We start from the raw sequence: 17,501 nt of genomic DNA on the forward strand, positions 1-17,501 counted from the left end.
TGCCAAAAAATGAAGGGGGAAAAAAAGATATAATTTCTACAGTCAATTTTTGATACCGTGGAAAAATGGATCATGAAATGAACAACTACAGTAAAAATATAGTTAGCCAGAAAATAGTCTCCAAAATGCCATAAATGCATAAATGCCATGCCGAATGGTAGAGGGAAGCAAGCTGAGGGCACAAAGCTTAGAGGTAAGCAACTTTTTTTTTTAACTTGTGGACAATTAATAGTGAGAGTTTTACTACCAATAATAACAGTATCTATGAAGTGCAGGGGAAAGGTTGGCAATGGATTAAATTATCAGTGTAGACAGCAAAAGCTGAGGAAGAATCTAAAAATTATCCAACTAATTAGCCTTGAGTGGAGAAGGTGACATGGAAAAATCCACCAAAAATGTGTAAACATTGGCTGGAAGTTGGACCTCCAGAATGCAAAACACAAGCAGAGAGGATAATGAATTGCCTGGACTTACAGTGGATAGTAAAGACACACTTGATAACATGAGAGGGTCTTATAAAAAGGGGTGGTAGAAGTGCACTTCAAAGATGTCTCAAGAGAACCAGCTGACTGTAGGCTGCCGTTTTCAGTAGAGATGAGCAGATCAGACTGAGGAAGTTTCCCAGAAAGGCAAAGATAGGACATGATTGAAACTTATTTTAAATCCCAAAGACACCCTGCCTACTAAAACTATTGCAGAACAGCAGAAATAAGAACTGATTCCTTTCCACTCCCTGAATGTTTCTGACAACCTGCTAATACCAAAAGGAAGTACGCCAGCCAAAAGTGAGCCCGTGAGCCAGAGAATATAGTAAATGCTGGCACAGAATGAGGCAACACAGGTGGGAAGGAGGAATGAAATCCCAAAACATTTCTGGGGCTTCTTCTGGTACGGCACTGCATACTTTAATGTGGTACAGCAGAATATTTGAAGGGAATTTCTGGTTTGTCTTTCAACCAGATGAATGCTGTTATCCAACTGAAGAATGACATAAGATTATAGGAAAATTCAGGTCAGATGGGACCTCAGGAGGTCTCTAGTCTGATGTCCTGCTCAAAGTAGGATGAGCTATGAGGTCAAGACCAGGTTACTCAGGGATTTATCCAGTCTGGTCTTCTAATGGTGAAGCGAGAAGAGATGTTTCAGGCCATTGAGGAAATATATCAGGAAGGCATAACACAACTTTCAACCCATTCTTTGGCTTCCTTTTCAAATCAGATTAAACAAGAAAATGAGACATCAGGTTCTATGGACTCCCAAAAATGAAATGAGTTAACTTTTAAGGGCTTTTTCTTAATCATTACCAAGAACAAATGACATCCTGGATGCTCTAGCAGATTCATTCTCTTAATCTACTCTCAGTTTTCAAAAACGGAGAGGCTTTTTTTTCCCCTCACATTTAAAATGTCTTGCTCACATAAAATCTGAGACCAGTGTTTGAACTATGGTTATTATCAAGTTGGACCAACATTCAAGATCAGAGTCCCACTGTTCCACAGTGGTATGTGAACACTGAAAGATTCAAGTCCTGAGCAGATATGTATTGGTCATGCCATGTCCATGCAAATGCCAGTAAATAGCTGTGCTGTTCCATTTCTCACAGGCACTGAGTTAAAGTCTTTTCAAATAGCGTTCCTTCCCCACTACTCCACATGGCAAATGAAAAGATTTACAGATGATCTAAGCGAAGATTCAGGCCACCAAAGACACAACTGAAATTAAACCCAAAGACACAAATCAGTTCAAAAGGGGTTATTACTGTGTTCAGAGAATCAATTCATGAAATTTCTGCCCGCAAAAGATAACTGAAGCTAAGAAGAGCCAGCCATTCCCCTCTTCCCATCTATTCTGTGATCTCCTACACTCATTGATCAGTACTTTTGTAAGGTTCTGCACTTCAAACAGAAGCTTTGTTTCTTACTCTCCCAGTACCTCTTCATAGGCTGTGAGAAACACAGAATCATTTTAGAGATCAAATTGAGAGTTTTAAGGATTGAAAAGGGCTCTTATGATTGCTCCTGCTCCAGCTTACCCGTGTTTTACAGTCCCTTTCATGCAGAACCAAAATAACCTGAAAAGGTGGTCATTTATTATAATAAGGGTGTTGAGTTCTCTGGTGTGAAATTATTGTGCCACCCAAAAGGAATTCCTAACAGTCATCAAATACAGAATATTTTCACCTGTATTTATTTGGGAGGAAATCTGTGGTCAGGACTGGCCTTGCTTCCGTATAATGGCTCTTTAGATTCAGGCATGCTGCAGGGTAGCTTGCTCAGGGTTTGGAAAAACTGCACTGCCTTGATTTTACAGTTACACATAGATCAGCACCCAACCATGGTAAAACTGATGCCTTGTCCAGAGGACCTTGTTGGGAAGTGAATTGCAAACACTACCCTATCTCAGGCAGCTTGTTCAAGGAAATTACTGCCATGCTAAAGAGACATATGCTTCTTCAATTCCACAATTTGAAAAATATAACTGTTTCCAAAACCTATATTGCCATACAGGATGGAAGGCAGTGGGAATGGATTGCAAAGTAAAAGAAATTGTCCCAAAGACTCAGCACTCTTCTCAATATCTAGGATCTTAATGAGTTAAAAACCGAGGAACTTGAAGCCAAAGCACTTCAGTGAGGTCTGAGAAATCTGATAATCCACAAAATCTATACCTTAACACAGTAGCACAGGACAGATAGTGAAGACTAGATACTCACCTGGCTATCCAAGGAGAACAGAACCAAAGGATCGGAGAACATGTCGGAGTATTTGTAATTCATAGTACAGCAGACACTGGTTGCATGTACATCAAAGAGCTCTGGTCTCCACCCAGCTGTGTTAAATCTAGCTGAATCTATATATGCTAATTCACTCACAGGCTGCAATTAGAAGGAAACACTGTTTCTTTACTGGAGAGTGTGGAGCACTGGAATGATAAAGTTCATGGTATGCATCCTGCAAGTTGTGGGGACACAAACTGCACCAAGTCTTGAGATCTTGGTCATCAACAATCCTCCAAAATTATGCCAGTTTGCCTTTTGCCCTCACACCAGTGTATGCAGAATGAGCCCTCGGACATGTGTGATAAAGGGGTGCCCTTATTGCTGGGTTCTCTTCCTTTTGTTAGCTTACTCTTTGAAATTTAAAACCAGGAAGAAAAGTTGTAAAAGCAGAAGGGGCAAACCTGGTGCCCAGAGGAGCTCACAGTCCCTTTCTGGGACACAAGGAGAACAAAATACTAACTTTGCCCACTCTATGACAACCTATACAAAGTGCATGCGTCTGGGGAGCTGTGACTGACAGTCTTTTGTGAAGGGCTGTGTTTGAAAATTTGTTCTGTATGGTGGCCTCTGCATTTCTGTAGCTTCATATTTGAACAGACGTCAATTCACAGGACAGGATCAAGGTTCTTTATGTTCTTAAGTGTGTGGTTTTTGTTACGCTGAAGGGTATGCCTCATATTGTTCAGGACTTGAAAAACTACACTATCTATCTAGTTTAAAAGTACTCATCCTAAGAAACATACACAAGGTGGAAATCAGCTGGGAAACATACAAAAAATGTTGACTTCCTTCGTATAGCAGTAAGGTTAGAAATGTAGTCTTAGAGAAGCAAGGCTTAATTAGTACATGCCTCCTGAAAACAGTAGGTCTTCAAGAGGAGTGAAACAGATGAGAGAATAGAACATTTCACACGTATTCAATGCCATTGCAAACACAGAAAGCTTGAAAATGGCAAAAAGCAGAAGAAAATTCGTGCAACCTCTTCTCTGTTGGAAAGGTAGAATCAGACCCTCTGCTCGCACAACCTGGTGCAGTATCACAGCCATGCAGGCTGGACTCTCCCCCAGCCAAAGAGCTGACCCCCAATTAATATGTAGAAGGTTTTGACACTGCTTACATGACCACTGCTGATTTTATAACTGTAATAACCAATTTTTAGAAATGACTGACTCACTTCAGCTGACATGTTATGTATGATTAATATGCAACATAATAAAACAATATTTAATAGTTTAATGCCTTTAAGCACAATGCAAAATTGTTTAATATGATACAAATTAAAACTGCTGCAAAATCTCAAAATCTCTGTAACTATACACTTTTAAAATTTAAATTATATTACTTTGATCATTTCAGGACTAATGCTGAAAGATACTGAACACCTCTTAAAAGTTTTGTACTTGACTTCAACTTCTAAATAATTTGTAGACTTTGAGGACAGTTTCATATTCCACAAGCACAGAGGCAGACTTTAGCACCCAGTGATGTTTTGAAACAAACTAATTTAAAGAATAAACTCTACAGAAAACCAAAATACAATAACAAATTCAAATATTAAAGTAGAAGCCTGAATCCTAACAAGTATAAGGCTGAATCTTAAAATTTATCTAAACAATATTTAGCATTACATCAATAATAAAAATAATAGAGTACGCAAGACTATAATACTTCCTCTAAAGTATGCTAAGGCTACAGTGTACAGAGTTTGAAATTAATTGAATTGACAACAATCTGGTTATTTTTAATGCATTTGGGCATCCAGTTTTGTTTATCTGTTTTGCTCCAAAATTCTAAATATAAATTAAAGTGGACACTCTTCATTTCCAAATAACTCTTTTTCTAAGTCTGTGGAACATGACATTTAATACATGATGCAAACCAAGCAGCTGCCTTCTACTCACAAATTATAAAATAAGCTGAACACAACAGTTAAGCACTTGCTGATACAGTTCAAATAGTGTCTTTCTAATGCCAGCTTGGAAGTATTTTTACACAAGCACTTCACAAAATATTTAACATTAAAGTCCAAACATCTGTCTAACTCAAATATATTTGTCATGTTCCCAAAGGGTTAATATGGTCTTGCTTCATTTCTTACATGTAGTAATTTAGCTCTGAACAAAAGCAGCTCCCTGCTGGTTACCTTGGCTAAAGGAAACACAATGAACTGGTAAAAACCAGTTTTATCTCACTGCTGTTGCCTAGGGCTACAGACAAAATGAAGTAAAAAAATTCACATGCAGAGTATTAGGTGCTTATGAAAGATCCAGCAGCGCTGTTGCCTAGTGATTCAGCGAGGAATCAGCATAGGCCAATGAGGTGTACGGGTACTGAATAACATCCCCGATGACTGCTTTACATCTCCTGCAATTCTGTCATACACCCCCATGATTTCCCAGTGGTAAGAATCACTTTCAAGGGAACCTGTCAGAAAAAAAAATATGAAAATTTAAACAAACAAACACATCACATATAGCAAGATTACTATTTTTGCTTTTCCCTTTGGATGTTGATACTGCTCTAGATCACATGCCTATCCAATATGAAATGTTCTTCATATCTCTTAATACTTAATTATCACTACAATTTTGGTTAAAATACCTTCACAATTAAGACTAACCTTCAGTTTTGTAATTGCAAATACATGTTACTAAATTGCAAGGAATATGCTAAAACAAAATTCATCCTATTACACTTTTCAAAAGAGCCACAAAATCAGAGTGTTTATAATCAGCAACTTTGTCAGTAATGTATAAAGATACTACTTTTTTTTTTCACCATCCACTTTTACAGTTCTGGGGTATTTTTGTTGTTGCTTTGGTTTTATTTCAGTTTGTTTTGCAGTTACTGGTGCTCTGTTACACAGTAGTTTTTCTGACATGAAAGCTGCCTCATTAACAAGGACTATATTTTGGAAAAGAAGCTACTTCAAAGATAAAGCATCCTTTTCCTCAAAGAAAAAAAAGAAATCTATATGTGTGCTCTACTTTAGTGACATTTTTCCTCCATATTAAAAAATAATATTCATATTAACAGAGCACATAATACATATTTAGTTGAAGCAAGTGTGCTGAAGGAGAGCAGGAGCATTTCATAAAAATCTTTTCATCTTCAACATCTCTAATCCTAAAAGACATATTCTTACTGTATAGAAGGGTAAACAACATGAACAAAAATACAGATCTTTTTTTAAAAGATCACTCTCAATTTCTTCTCTGAGATCAAGCTGTTGGCACTTTACGTTTTCTATCTGGGCTCTGCCATCGATCCATTCGTGATGCTTCAGCGGAAGATGAAGTATCTTCATGATGCATGTAGTCTAATGTGCAGTAGGAGTAAAAGTATGTCATGACTCCTACAGTAATTTGCTCAGGAAAAGGAGACCAAACTAAAGGTAATAAAACATGTATCTCCAAATACTTCTACTGACTATTAAAAAGTCCTAATATTTGAAAACCCCAGACAACTACCTATTGTCCAAGAATGTGTTTCTTTTCACCTATTAAAATGTAGTTGTCGTTTAACAGAGAATTGCTATTCTCATAGGAACGACATATTGAATCCATTTGCTAATGCATTGAGATGAATTTGCCAGTGTGTCATAGCAGACACCTTAGACATAGGTGAAAGAAACTGTGTTCTAAGACAGTGTGTCCCATTTTGTCTATAGGGCATTTGTCTATAGGACATATCTTTGCTCAGGAACTTGCGGGGCTCATTGACAGAGCTTTAAACTAGACTCGAAGGGGGAGGGGGATAATATCAGGCTTGCTCGAGGGAAGCTGAGGGACGACGTGCCACGGTTAGAGGGAGTGGGTGCCAGCGAGGGCACTCGGCCTGTGTCTCTCAGATGTGCGGGGTACGCTGGGGCACAGCCGAAGTCGAACAGAGTTGAGCTAGGGGATACTGAGGCAATAGGAGCCAAGAGGGAAATGCCAGTGAAACGCCTCAAAGCACACAAGGAGTGTTCTATGAAGGAGACACGGACGACAGCCCAGCTGAAGTGCCTCTACACCAATGCACGCAGCATGGGCAACAAGCAGGAGGAGTTGGAAGCCATTGTACATCAGGAAAACTATGATATGGTTGCCATCACGGAAACGTGGTGGGATGACTCGCACAACTGGAGTGTGGCGATGGATGGCTATAAACTCTTCAGGAGGGATAGGCAAGGCAGAAGAGGTGGTGGGGTAGCCCTATACGTCAGGGAGCGTCTGGATAGTTTAGAGCTCGATGATGGTGATGATAGGGTGGAGTGTCTATGGGTAAGAATCAGGGGGAAGGCCAACAAGGCAGATATTGTGGTGGGAGTCTGTTACAGACCACCCAGCCAGGATGAGGAGACTGACGAACTATTCTATAAGCAGCTGGGAGAAGCCTCACGATCGCTAACCCTTGTTCTTCTGGGGGATTTCAACCTGCCGGATGTCTGCTGGAAATACAATACAGCAGAGAGGAAACAGTCTAGGAGGTTCCTGGAGTGCGGGGCAGATAACTTCCTGACACAGCTGGTGAGTGAGCCAACTAGGGAAGGTGCCCCGCTGGACCTCTTGTTCACAAACAGAGAAGGACTTGTGAGCCATGTGATGGTTGGAGGCCGTCTTGGGCAGAGTGATCACGAAATGATAGTTTTTGATACGTGGAGAAGCGGCGAGGAGTGTCAGCAAAACTGCCACCTTAGACTTCCGGAGGGCAGACTTCGGCCTGTTTAGGAGACTGGTTGACAGAGTCCCCTGGGAGGCAGCCCTAATGGGCAAAGGACTCCAGGAAGGCTGGACATTCTTTAAGGAGGAAGTCCTAAAGGCACAAGAGCGGGCTGTCCCCAGGTGTCGAAAGACGAGCTGGTGGGGAAGAAGACCGGCCTGGCTGAATAGAGAGCTCTGGCTCGAACTCAGGAAAAAGAGGAGAGTCTACGACCTCTGGAAGAAGGGGCAGGCAACTCAGGAGGACTACAAAGGTGTAGCGAGGCTGTGCAGGGAGAAAATAGAAGGGCCAAAGCTGAGCTAGAGCTCAATCTGGCTGCTGCTATAAAAGACAACAAAAAACACTTCTTCAAATACATTAGCAGCAAAAGGAGAGCTAAGGAGAATCTCCAGCCCCTAGTAGACAGGCGAGGGAACACAGTGACCAAGGATGAGGAAAAGGCTGAGGTACTTAATGCCTTCTTTGCCTCAGTCTTTAATAGCAGGGCCAATTGTTCTCTGGGTACCCTGCCCCCCCGAGTTGGAAGACAGGGATGGGGACCAGAATGGAGCCCCCATAATCCAGGGGGAAATGGTTAGCGACCTGCTGCACCACTTAGACATTCACAAGTCTATGGGGCCTGATGAGATCCACCCGAGAGTACTGAAGGAACTGGCAGATGTGCTCACCAAGCCCCTTTCCATCATTTACCAGCAGTCCTGGCTAACTGGGGAGGTCCCTGCTGACTGGAGATTTGCTAATGTGACACCTGTCTTCAAGAAGGGCCGGAAGGAGGATCTGGGGAACTACAGGCCTGTCAGCCTGACCTCGGTACCGGGGAAGCTGATGGAGCAGATCATCCTGAGTGCTATCACACGGCATGTAGAGAATAACCAACAGATCAAGCCCAGCCAGCATGGGTTCAGGAAAGGCAGGTCCTGCTTGACCAACCTGATCTCCTTCTATGACAAGGTGACCTGCCTAGTGGATGAGGGAAAGGCTGTGGATGTTGTCTATCTAGACTTCAGTAAAGCCTTTGACACGGTTTCCCACAGCATTCTCCTGGAGAAACTGGCTGCTCATGCCTTGGACGGGTGTACTCTTCACTGGGTAAAGAACTGGCTGGATGTCCGGGCCCAAAGAGTGGTGGTGAATGGAGTTTACTCCAGTTGGCGGCTGGTCACAAGCGGTGTTCCCCAGGGCTCTGTGTTGGGGCCAGTTCTGTTTAATATCTTTATCAATGATCTGGATGAAGGGATCGAGTGCACCCTCAGTAAGTTTGCAGATGACACCAAGTTGTGCGGGAGTGTTGATCTGCTTGAGGGTAGGAAGGCTCTGCAGAGGGACCTGGACAGGCTGGATCAATGGGCCGAGGTCAATTGTATGAGGTTTAACAAGGCCAAGTGCAAGGTCCTGCACTTGGGCCACAGCAACCCCATGCAACGTTACAGGCTTGGGGAAGAGTGGCTGGAAAGCTGCCAGGCAGAAAAGGACCTGGGCGTGTTGGTTGACATCCACCTGAATATGAGCCAGCAGTGTGCCCAGGTGGCCAAGAAAGCCAATGGCATCCTGGCTTGTATCAGAAATAGTGTGGCCAGCAGGACTAGGGAAGTGATCGTGCCCCTGTACTCGGCACTGGTGAGGCTGCACCTCGAATGCTGTGTTCAGTTTTGGGCCCCTCACTACAAGAAAGACACTGAGGTGCTGGAGCGTGTCCAGAGAAGGGCAGCGAAGCTGGTGAAGGGTCTAGAGCAGAAGTCTTATGAGGAGCGGCTGAGGGAACTGGGGTTGTTCAGCCTGGAGAAGAGGAGGCTGAGGGGAGACCTTATCTCTCTCTACAACTACCTGAAAGGAGGTTGTAGAGAGGTGGGGGTCGGTCTCTTTTCCCAGGTAACAAGTGATAGGACAAGAGGAAATGGCCTCAAGTTGCACCAGGGGAGGTTTAGATTGGATATGAGGAAATTTTACTTCACTGAAAGGGTTATCAAGCATTGGAACAGGCTGCCCAGGGAAGTGGTTGAGTCACCATCCCTGGAGGTATTTAAAAGACATTTGAATGAGGTGCTTAGGGACATGGTGTAGTGGTGGACTTGGTAGTGTTAGGTTTACGGTTGGACTTGATGATCTTAAAGGTCTTTTCCAACCTATACAATTCTGTGATTCTGTGAAAACCTTCTGCCAGTTAGCGGATAGTCTGAAATATATAACACTAAAATGATATTCTGCCCATGTAACTACGAACACTCTCAATAACCATGAAAACATTCGTCTTTCTTAGAAACCTATTAAATTGTTCATATTTTATTTCACGGCAATGACTTCCCCAGGCAAAGTACGAACAATGTTGTTTATGACAAAGAAGTCGCCAAAACTATCGAGTCTCCTAAAACTATCCAGGAAGGACTATAGTGTTGCTATTCACTTTATATACCATCAATAATACCATATTTGATTATTTTAATGAACCTTACAGCAGCATGAGTGCCAGGTGTCTAATACTGTCATTAAAAATATTTAGATGTAGTACACCTTGAAAAACAGTCTTGCTTTTTTTTCCAAGGAATTTGTAACAAAAGAAGCTAGGCAAGCACAGGTGTACAATGTAAGCAACCTATAGAAATGCAGTTTATAAAGCTTGGAAGTGTCAGTGCAAGAAATCTATAATCCCAGTATGGCCAAAAGGTCTCACTTGACCAAATCTGGTAAACAGGAGTGCAAGTTCTTACAAGGGTTAAGTGAACAGCGAGGCTGGGGGGGGAGGTCCAGCGTGGGAAGGAGAAAGAATAATTTAGATCTCAGATACCCCTCATTCTCTTCTCTCAGCTTTTGTGGGAAAGATGGGCTCCTTAAGGACCCAGAAATATGTAACTGCAAGACCTCCAGAGAAAGCCTCACAAAGTGGCTGAGATGCTGAAATAGATATAGAAGATCTGGAGGAAGAAATACAAGCTAGAACTGATCTAGTAGTTCTCTCTTTCAACCGTTTCCATTAGTACAAGTCTGTATGTTGTAACTATTTCTGAAATAAATAAACTTTTTCTGTCTCGAAATCTTATTCAGTAATACTGCTGAATGAGTGATCTGTCAACACCAATGGAGTACTTCATTTCTCAGAAAACTGGAAACCCTCGGACTGTTGCCCACTCAATCAGTTTAGTGGTTCCCAGGAGCTACAGTCCTTTATTAAGCAATGAATGCTGAGCAGTAGGCTAGGGTGAAGGATACCAGGCTTGTAGAGAGAAAAATATTTTATAAAATAATTACAATTAGGTCCAATACATCAATAGGTACAATAGCTGTGTAGCTATCCACTCCGTTTTTACAGATGTTCATAGAATCATAGAATGCTTTGGATTGGAAGGGACCTTTACAGGTCATCTAGTCCAACACCCCTGCAAGAGCAGGGACATCTTCAACTAGACCAGGTTGCTCAGAGCCCCATCCAACCTGACCTGAATGTTTCCAGGGATGGGGCCTCCACTACCTCTCTGGGCAACCTGTTCCAGTGCCTCACCACCCTCATTGTAAAAAATTTCTTTCTTAAATCCAGTCTAAATCTGCCCTCCCTTAGTTTAAAACCATTGCTTCTTGTCCTGTCACAACAGGCCTTGCTAAAAAGTCTGTCCCCATCTTTCCTATAGGCCCCCTTTAAGTACTGGAAGGCTGCTATAAGGTCTCCCCAGCGCCTTCTCTTCTCCAGGCTGAACAACCCCAACTCTCTCAGCCTGTCCTCGTAGGAGAGGTGCTCCAGCCCTCGGATCATTTTTGTGGCCCTCCTCTGGACCCGCTCCAACAGCTCCATGTCCTTGTTGTGCTGAGGGCTCCAGAGCTGGATGCAGTACTCCAGGTGGGGTCTCACCAGAGTGGAGTAGAGGGGCAGAATCACCTCCCTCAACCTGCTGGCCACACTTCTTTTGATGTGGCCCAGGATACGGTTGGCCTTCTGGGCTGTTAGCGCACTTTGTTGGCTCATGTCCAGCTTTTTGTCCATCAGTACCCCCAAGTCCTTTTCCGCAGGGCTGCTCTGGATCACATCATCCCCCAGCCTATATTGAAACTGAGGATCGCCCCAACCCTGGTGCAGGACCCTGCACTTGGCCTTGTTGAACCTCATGAGGTTCACACAGGCCCACTTCTCCAGCTTGTCCGGGTCCCTCTGGATGACATCCCGTCCTTCTGGTGTGTCAGCCGCACCACTCAGCTTGGTGTCATCTGCAAACTTGCTGAGGGTGCACTCGATCTCGCTGTCAGTGTCATTGATGAAAACATTGAACAGCACTGGTCCCAGTACAGACCCCTGAGGGACACCACTCATCACTGATCTCCATCTGGACATTGAGCCGTTGACCACTATCCTCTGGATGCGTCCATCCAACCAATTCCTTATCCACTGAACAGTCCACCCATCAAATCCTTATCTCTCCAACTTAGAGAGAAGGATGTTGTGGGGGACCATGCCAAAGGCTTTACAGAAGTCCAGATAGATGACATCCATTGCTTTTCTCTTGTCCACTGATGTGGTAACTAACTCCATCGTAGAAAGCCACTAGGTTGGTCAGGCAGGACATGTCAGGCATGGACATGTCAGGCAGGACAGGTCAGGCATGTTGTTCTGGTAGATGATCTCCTATACTTTAAACAATGACCAATGATTTCGTCTGCTTTATATCTTAGGCATCCACACAGAAATGTTAAAAAGACCAATTTTCTAAGTGAAAATTACTGAAGAAAGATCTTTTGCAATAATTTTTCAGCAGTAATGAATGCCTGGCACATTTAGAAAGCCTATTAAAGGCACATATTTCTCACTCCACCACACCCAACAGAACTTTTGTGGCAATGAACGAAATAGATTTTGAAATTACCATACTGCATTGCTAAGACAAAGAGTAGACGACAATCACACTTTCCAAAATGGAGGTTGAGTTTCTTTCAGTTATTTTCCTTTAGAATTGTTATAGTAATTTTAAAAAGCAATTACCTGCAAATATGAAAATGAAACTATTGAAGTGAAAGGCAAAATAGTTGTCTCTAGATTCTTAATATCATGATGATAACATACAAAGCTATGCCTGAGACAGTAATGGAAATTCAGAATTGTCCCTACCTTTAGTGGCACTTCCAAGGCTGCGGTTTGCTGCAGGGACTCCATTGTTCTTTTTACCAGTGCTGTAACGTACATTTGAAAACCTACAGCTTTATTTTCCATGTTAGAATTGTTATATCAAAAAAAAATCACATGCTTTATATTCTGTTATTATATATACCTGCATTTCTACATTTTAAAAAAGTATCCGTTTACAATTTTTTCAGATTTTTTTTTAAAGTTAAATTTTATCTCTAGTGGAAGATTCAATTCCTTATTTTAAACTGAATTTTAGGGTGAAATTTGGAGAATTATTTAACTTATATATCCTATAAATAGAGAAGTACAGCACTAATGTGTTTTATATAGAGGTACAGCATGTCTGAGTGCTGTATTTCACAGCTTTCAAGTTCAGTACTCTTACCTATATGTTTGGTGACATTTTATATACTTTAATTTTCTTGTGCAGCCATGAAACTCAATCTAAAAAAAAGCTAGGAAAAAAAATACTAGAAGTCTGAACTGTCTAAAATATCTTATTCTTCAAGTAAAAAGATCAGGGCCAAATTTAAAAAAAAATCTTCCCTGTGGGAATATGTGGAGCTTCCCTGTGGAGCTATCAAGAATCTAAACAGTTAAACTTCAGCATGGTTATGTGCCTTAACAACTCATCATGTCACAAGACTATGCTCACTATTACTGTGAAAATGCATCTATAATTATTCCAAATCAATCATTTGGGACCAGATTTGTCATCCTTGGTCATGCCAATTAGTGTTTTGCTTGACAAAGATTGCTGCTGCAACACAATATGGTTCTAATAAAAATCAAAGAGAGATTTAATGAATAAATGGCTTTTAAAAAGAAGTAACTTTTGGCTAGTGAAAGTGAAATAGGAATACCAGGCAGCCCCAGAACAAAAGTTATTGAGTTTGCTCCATTGCTCTGACAGGATGGCTGACTAAATAATATATGTTGTCATGTGCCTTACAGAATTGAGAAATATCAGGGTATGCAATATGTGGTGATAACTGCTAGACCAAAACCCACATGATTACTTAGAAGCTTTCTTTGAAGTTGTCCCTTGATGCACATCACGGTTCTTTTGCAGCTGACGTTAGACGCAAAGGAGCGACAAGAATTCTAAGAAGCTGCATATGGTTGTTGTCCTGGCTGCTGCCGAAACCTTTTCTAATGATTCCAGCAATTAAGAGTAGTATGTAATATTTTGTGTCACATCTGTGACACTGAGGCTGGCTTGATAATAATGACGAGGATAACTAGCTTCTGAAACAGAAATGCAGTGCTCAGACTGTGGTGGCTCACTCAGACTTGAATGCTAATGAGCTGTCAATAAGATGTTCCATGAAGTCCGAATTATGCAGTAACTCAAAAGATCAGTGGCTGATGTGCCAAGGCTGAGGAAACCAAGACATTTGTTGACACATCTATGTACAGCTACACCTATATATTTGCTTCATGTTAGATTTGAGGTAGTTTATGGTCCAATGTAGGACGTTGATTCATTTTTGGAGAGCAGAAACAAACATGACAACCACAGATTGTGAAAGGGGAAGTGCTGGCCTAAATAATTATCCATTTAAAATCTAGTCCAAGTCAACATGACTATTAATAGAGAAGTGTTGGACTGCCTCCATCTTGAGAAGCCCACTCTGAATTTGAACAAGCTGCCAGCTCGGGGAGGTCAGCAATGCAGCAGACTTCGGGGCACTCGGACCAGGTGGCATGCCTTCAGAAGGCTAAGTGGATTGCCAGTCAGTCCCTGGGTAAACATTTTTTCGGTCGGTAAGTTCCCTACCAGGCTACGATTGCACACAGCTTTTGTGAGAGCATAACATCTGGATTCTGCACTTCTCATGCAGAATCACTCAGCTCTGTATGTTCCACCAAAGCACTTATGAACAACCTAAGCGCACACTCAACTCTGTGCAACTTAACATTTTTTGAGCTGTTAGACAAATAAACAGCAATAAAGCATCAGGGCAACGGGGGGAATAGGTCTTTTTGACAAAAAGAGCTCCAATGGACAACCAAAGAGGGAGCAGCACTGATTCATGGGTTGAAAGATGTGAGTGGTATGATAAAGGGTGCTGTCTGCATACGCACTGAGTTAGACCAGTTTTCCCCTAGTTCTCTAGACCTCTGAATTTGACTAGTTCTCTCCCATATAACTGTTATCCCCAAAAGGGGATTCATGATGGCAGTGATGATTGCCACACCCTTCTCTGTTGGTTCACACAGTTTTCACTTTAAGGCATCTGGCACGATCAGAATTCTGCTGCATCCTTAAATGCTCTTAATTTTAGAAAGCACGGATTAAAGTGGCCACATCAGTGAACAAACCTAATGGTTCCTCATCCACTTTGACAACCCATTAAAAACCTCTCCATGGGTTTGCTCCATTTTCTTCATTGTTTTTTTCTGTGTCAGTTCGGCTCCCTTTCTCTTTCTCATGTCACACTGACTTCTCCATCTCTTCCCATAGTGGCATAGTAACACCATTCATTTCAAGCAATGTGAAGTTGTTTTGCCTGCATTTCATAGAATAGAATCATAGAATCATTGAATCATAGAATGGTTTGGGCTGCAAGGGACCTTAAAGATAATCTAGTTCCAACCCGCACGGGCAGGGACACCTTCCACTAGACCAGGTTGCTCAAAGCCCCATCCAGCCTGGCCTTGAACACTTCCAGGGAGGGGGCATCCACAGCTTCTCTGGGCAACTTTTTCCAGTGCCTCACGACCCTCACAGTTTCAGCCTTTTGAAATGATACCTTTGAAAGTATCCAAAAGATTTGCCTACATCTACTTTACAACAGATTTTGAATTAAATAATAAATATATAATGGTAACAGAAATATCAAGAAAAAGCAGCTGGATTACCATTCCTGTTCAGTAGTCTGCCAAGACAGTAAACAGTGAAGAAGGAAGCATTTAAACTAAATGCCAATCTTTGCACAAAAATAAATAGGTACACTGGCTGAATATATTTAGGCTCGAAGTTCTAGATTTTGGAGAGATGAAATTCTGGAACAGTCTCCCAGTGGGAGTAATTTTTCATATGGAGATGATCATTTATAAAAGAGACCATATGGCATGGTGGTATATAATCGCAGGAGAGGTCCCCGTTAGTCCTATGTATATAATATCTGATTCTCCCGCTACTCTCTCAAATCTCTTTGAAAACTCTCCTCTTTCTCAAGGCTCAAAATAAACAATCCAGGCATACAAAACTGTATTTTCTTTATCATCTCATATAGAGTGTGGTCACTAACAAAAGTGACCACAATGTTTAAACAGGTCTGTCTCCACAACTCTTAATTTTTTGTTTCTTTTCTAAGATTTAGATTGGAGGCTTTTGGGGTAATGATTATTTCTGTTCAGCCAAGAATCTAGTACATCTAGGGCACAAAAATTATTAATTTTAAAATGTTCCTTTGCAGCCAGCCATATACTGCAATGGCATCTGTAAAATGCTGTTCTCCCAACATTTGCAACTTATCTCTCAAAACCCATAGTCAGCAATTATGGGATTTGTTGATTATGCTCATCATGGAATGTTTTGTGAGTGCTAAATATGTCATGTTAAAATATTATGTATTAAAAAAAATTGGTGACAGCAAAGTGAAGAGATCATAGCGGAACTGAAATTTTAACATATATTCTAACATATATTGGATTTTCTTGATACTGGCCAAAATAAATATGCTCATTGAAAGTGTTGTGAATAGGAGCAAATACAAGACATGCATGCCTGCTGTGGAACAAAAGCTTATTGGTCTCTATCAAACGGAAGACATTTTTCAAGCTCATTCACCTATGAAATTATGACTCCAGAAACATGTCAAAGCTCGCCAGACATATGATCTATGGAATAAGGGTTTTTGCAAATTGAAAGCTATCTATCTGGAGGCATCTTTAGTTTATGCACCAGTGTTTTTCAAGTTAGAAAAAGGCAGCTCAGAGAACAGAAAATGTCACTACCTTGTGATGACCAGTTCATTCTTTTGTTCTTCTGCTACTTGAGCATGTGCACTTCTTGAACATGTGCACTTCTTTATGCAGCTGCCTCAGTACCCATTAAGTGGAAATTGTAGCAGAATAAAATGAAATTTCATGGAATTTGTACATCAGCCAAAAATTTGTATTGACAGATTTTTAAAAAATCTATGATATTGTTCTTTAGGTAGTAATCATCTTCACTGATCTTAATATCAAAATAGATAGGCTTAGTTTATTCTGATTTTTTTCTTAGACTGGTCCTTTTGGTGTTCTTACATTTAAAGTAAGTATTTCAGCTGAAATACTTTATACCCAGTAAAATATCAGAAAAATTGTTTAAAACTGTATGTTTTACATATACCAAATATAGGAATGGATGCAGAAATTAAATTCTTTAATTCTGTCAATAATGTATGATTATAAATCAGTTCTAAAAAAACCCACCTTTAAAAATTGCCGTAATGCACTGTGATATTGAACAGTCCAACACAAAGTACTGGAATACACATATTTCTACAAAAATATCTTATTTCAAGTAGCAAGTGTCCTTCATTTAATTATGCTTCTCACTAATGGATGCAATTAAGCAAGCATAGTGACAAGAAACAATCCACAGCAATCACCAGTGGCAAAGTTCACCTTTCAAATCCAGCAGGTATATATGGAATACACATCAGAAGCCAGATCTTACAGTTGTAACTACAGGTATCCCAGTACTGTAAAAAAAAATTACTCTGCATTTCTTCACCCCAAAGTGTATTCCCCCGTTTAGCAGTAATATTCAGAATAATCCAAGGGCAAAGAGGCATTTCAAACAGAGCATGGAGAGGTAGTCTCAGAAACAGTCTCCCAAAATGAAAAATTGGGTTCTGTAATTCCTGAATACTCTTCTAGAGTCCCTAGACAGACTCACAGTTTGATTTGGGGACA

The 17,501-nt window shown here is 41.2% G+C and overlaps 1 protein-coding gene across 1 annotated transcript in view; it reads right to left on the reverse strand.

Moving 5' to 3' along the window:
- Positions 1-4,025: 4,025 nt before the first annotated feature.
- The window catches only part of POLN (DNA polymerase nu), a 125,976-nt gene continuing 112,500 nt past the window's right edge, over positions 4,026-17,501 (reverse strand). The window contains exons 24-25 of the mRNA XM_072861913.1: positions 12,570-12,631; positions 4,026-5,203 (exon numbers count right to left, since the gene is read on the reverse strand). Coding sequence (XP_072718014.1) covers positions 5,135-5,203; positions 12,570-12,631 — 131 coding nt within the window. The 3' untranslated portion in view covers positions 4,026-5,134. The remainder of the gene's footprint in view (positions 5,204-12,569; positions 12,632-17,501) is intronic.

Source organism: Ciconia boyciana, chromosome 5 (assembly GCF_034638445.1).
Source record: "Ciconia boyciana chromosome 5, ASM3463844v1, whole genome shotgun sequence".
NCBI classification, from domain to species: domain Eukaryota; kingdom Metazoa; phylum Chordata; class Aves; order Ciconiiformes; family Ciconiidae; genus Ciconia; species Ciconia boyciana.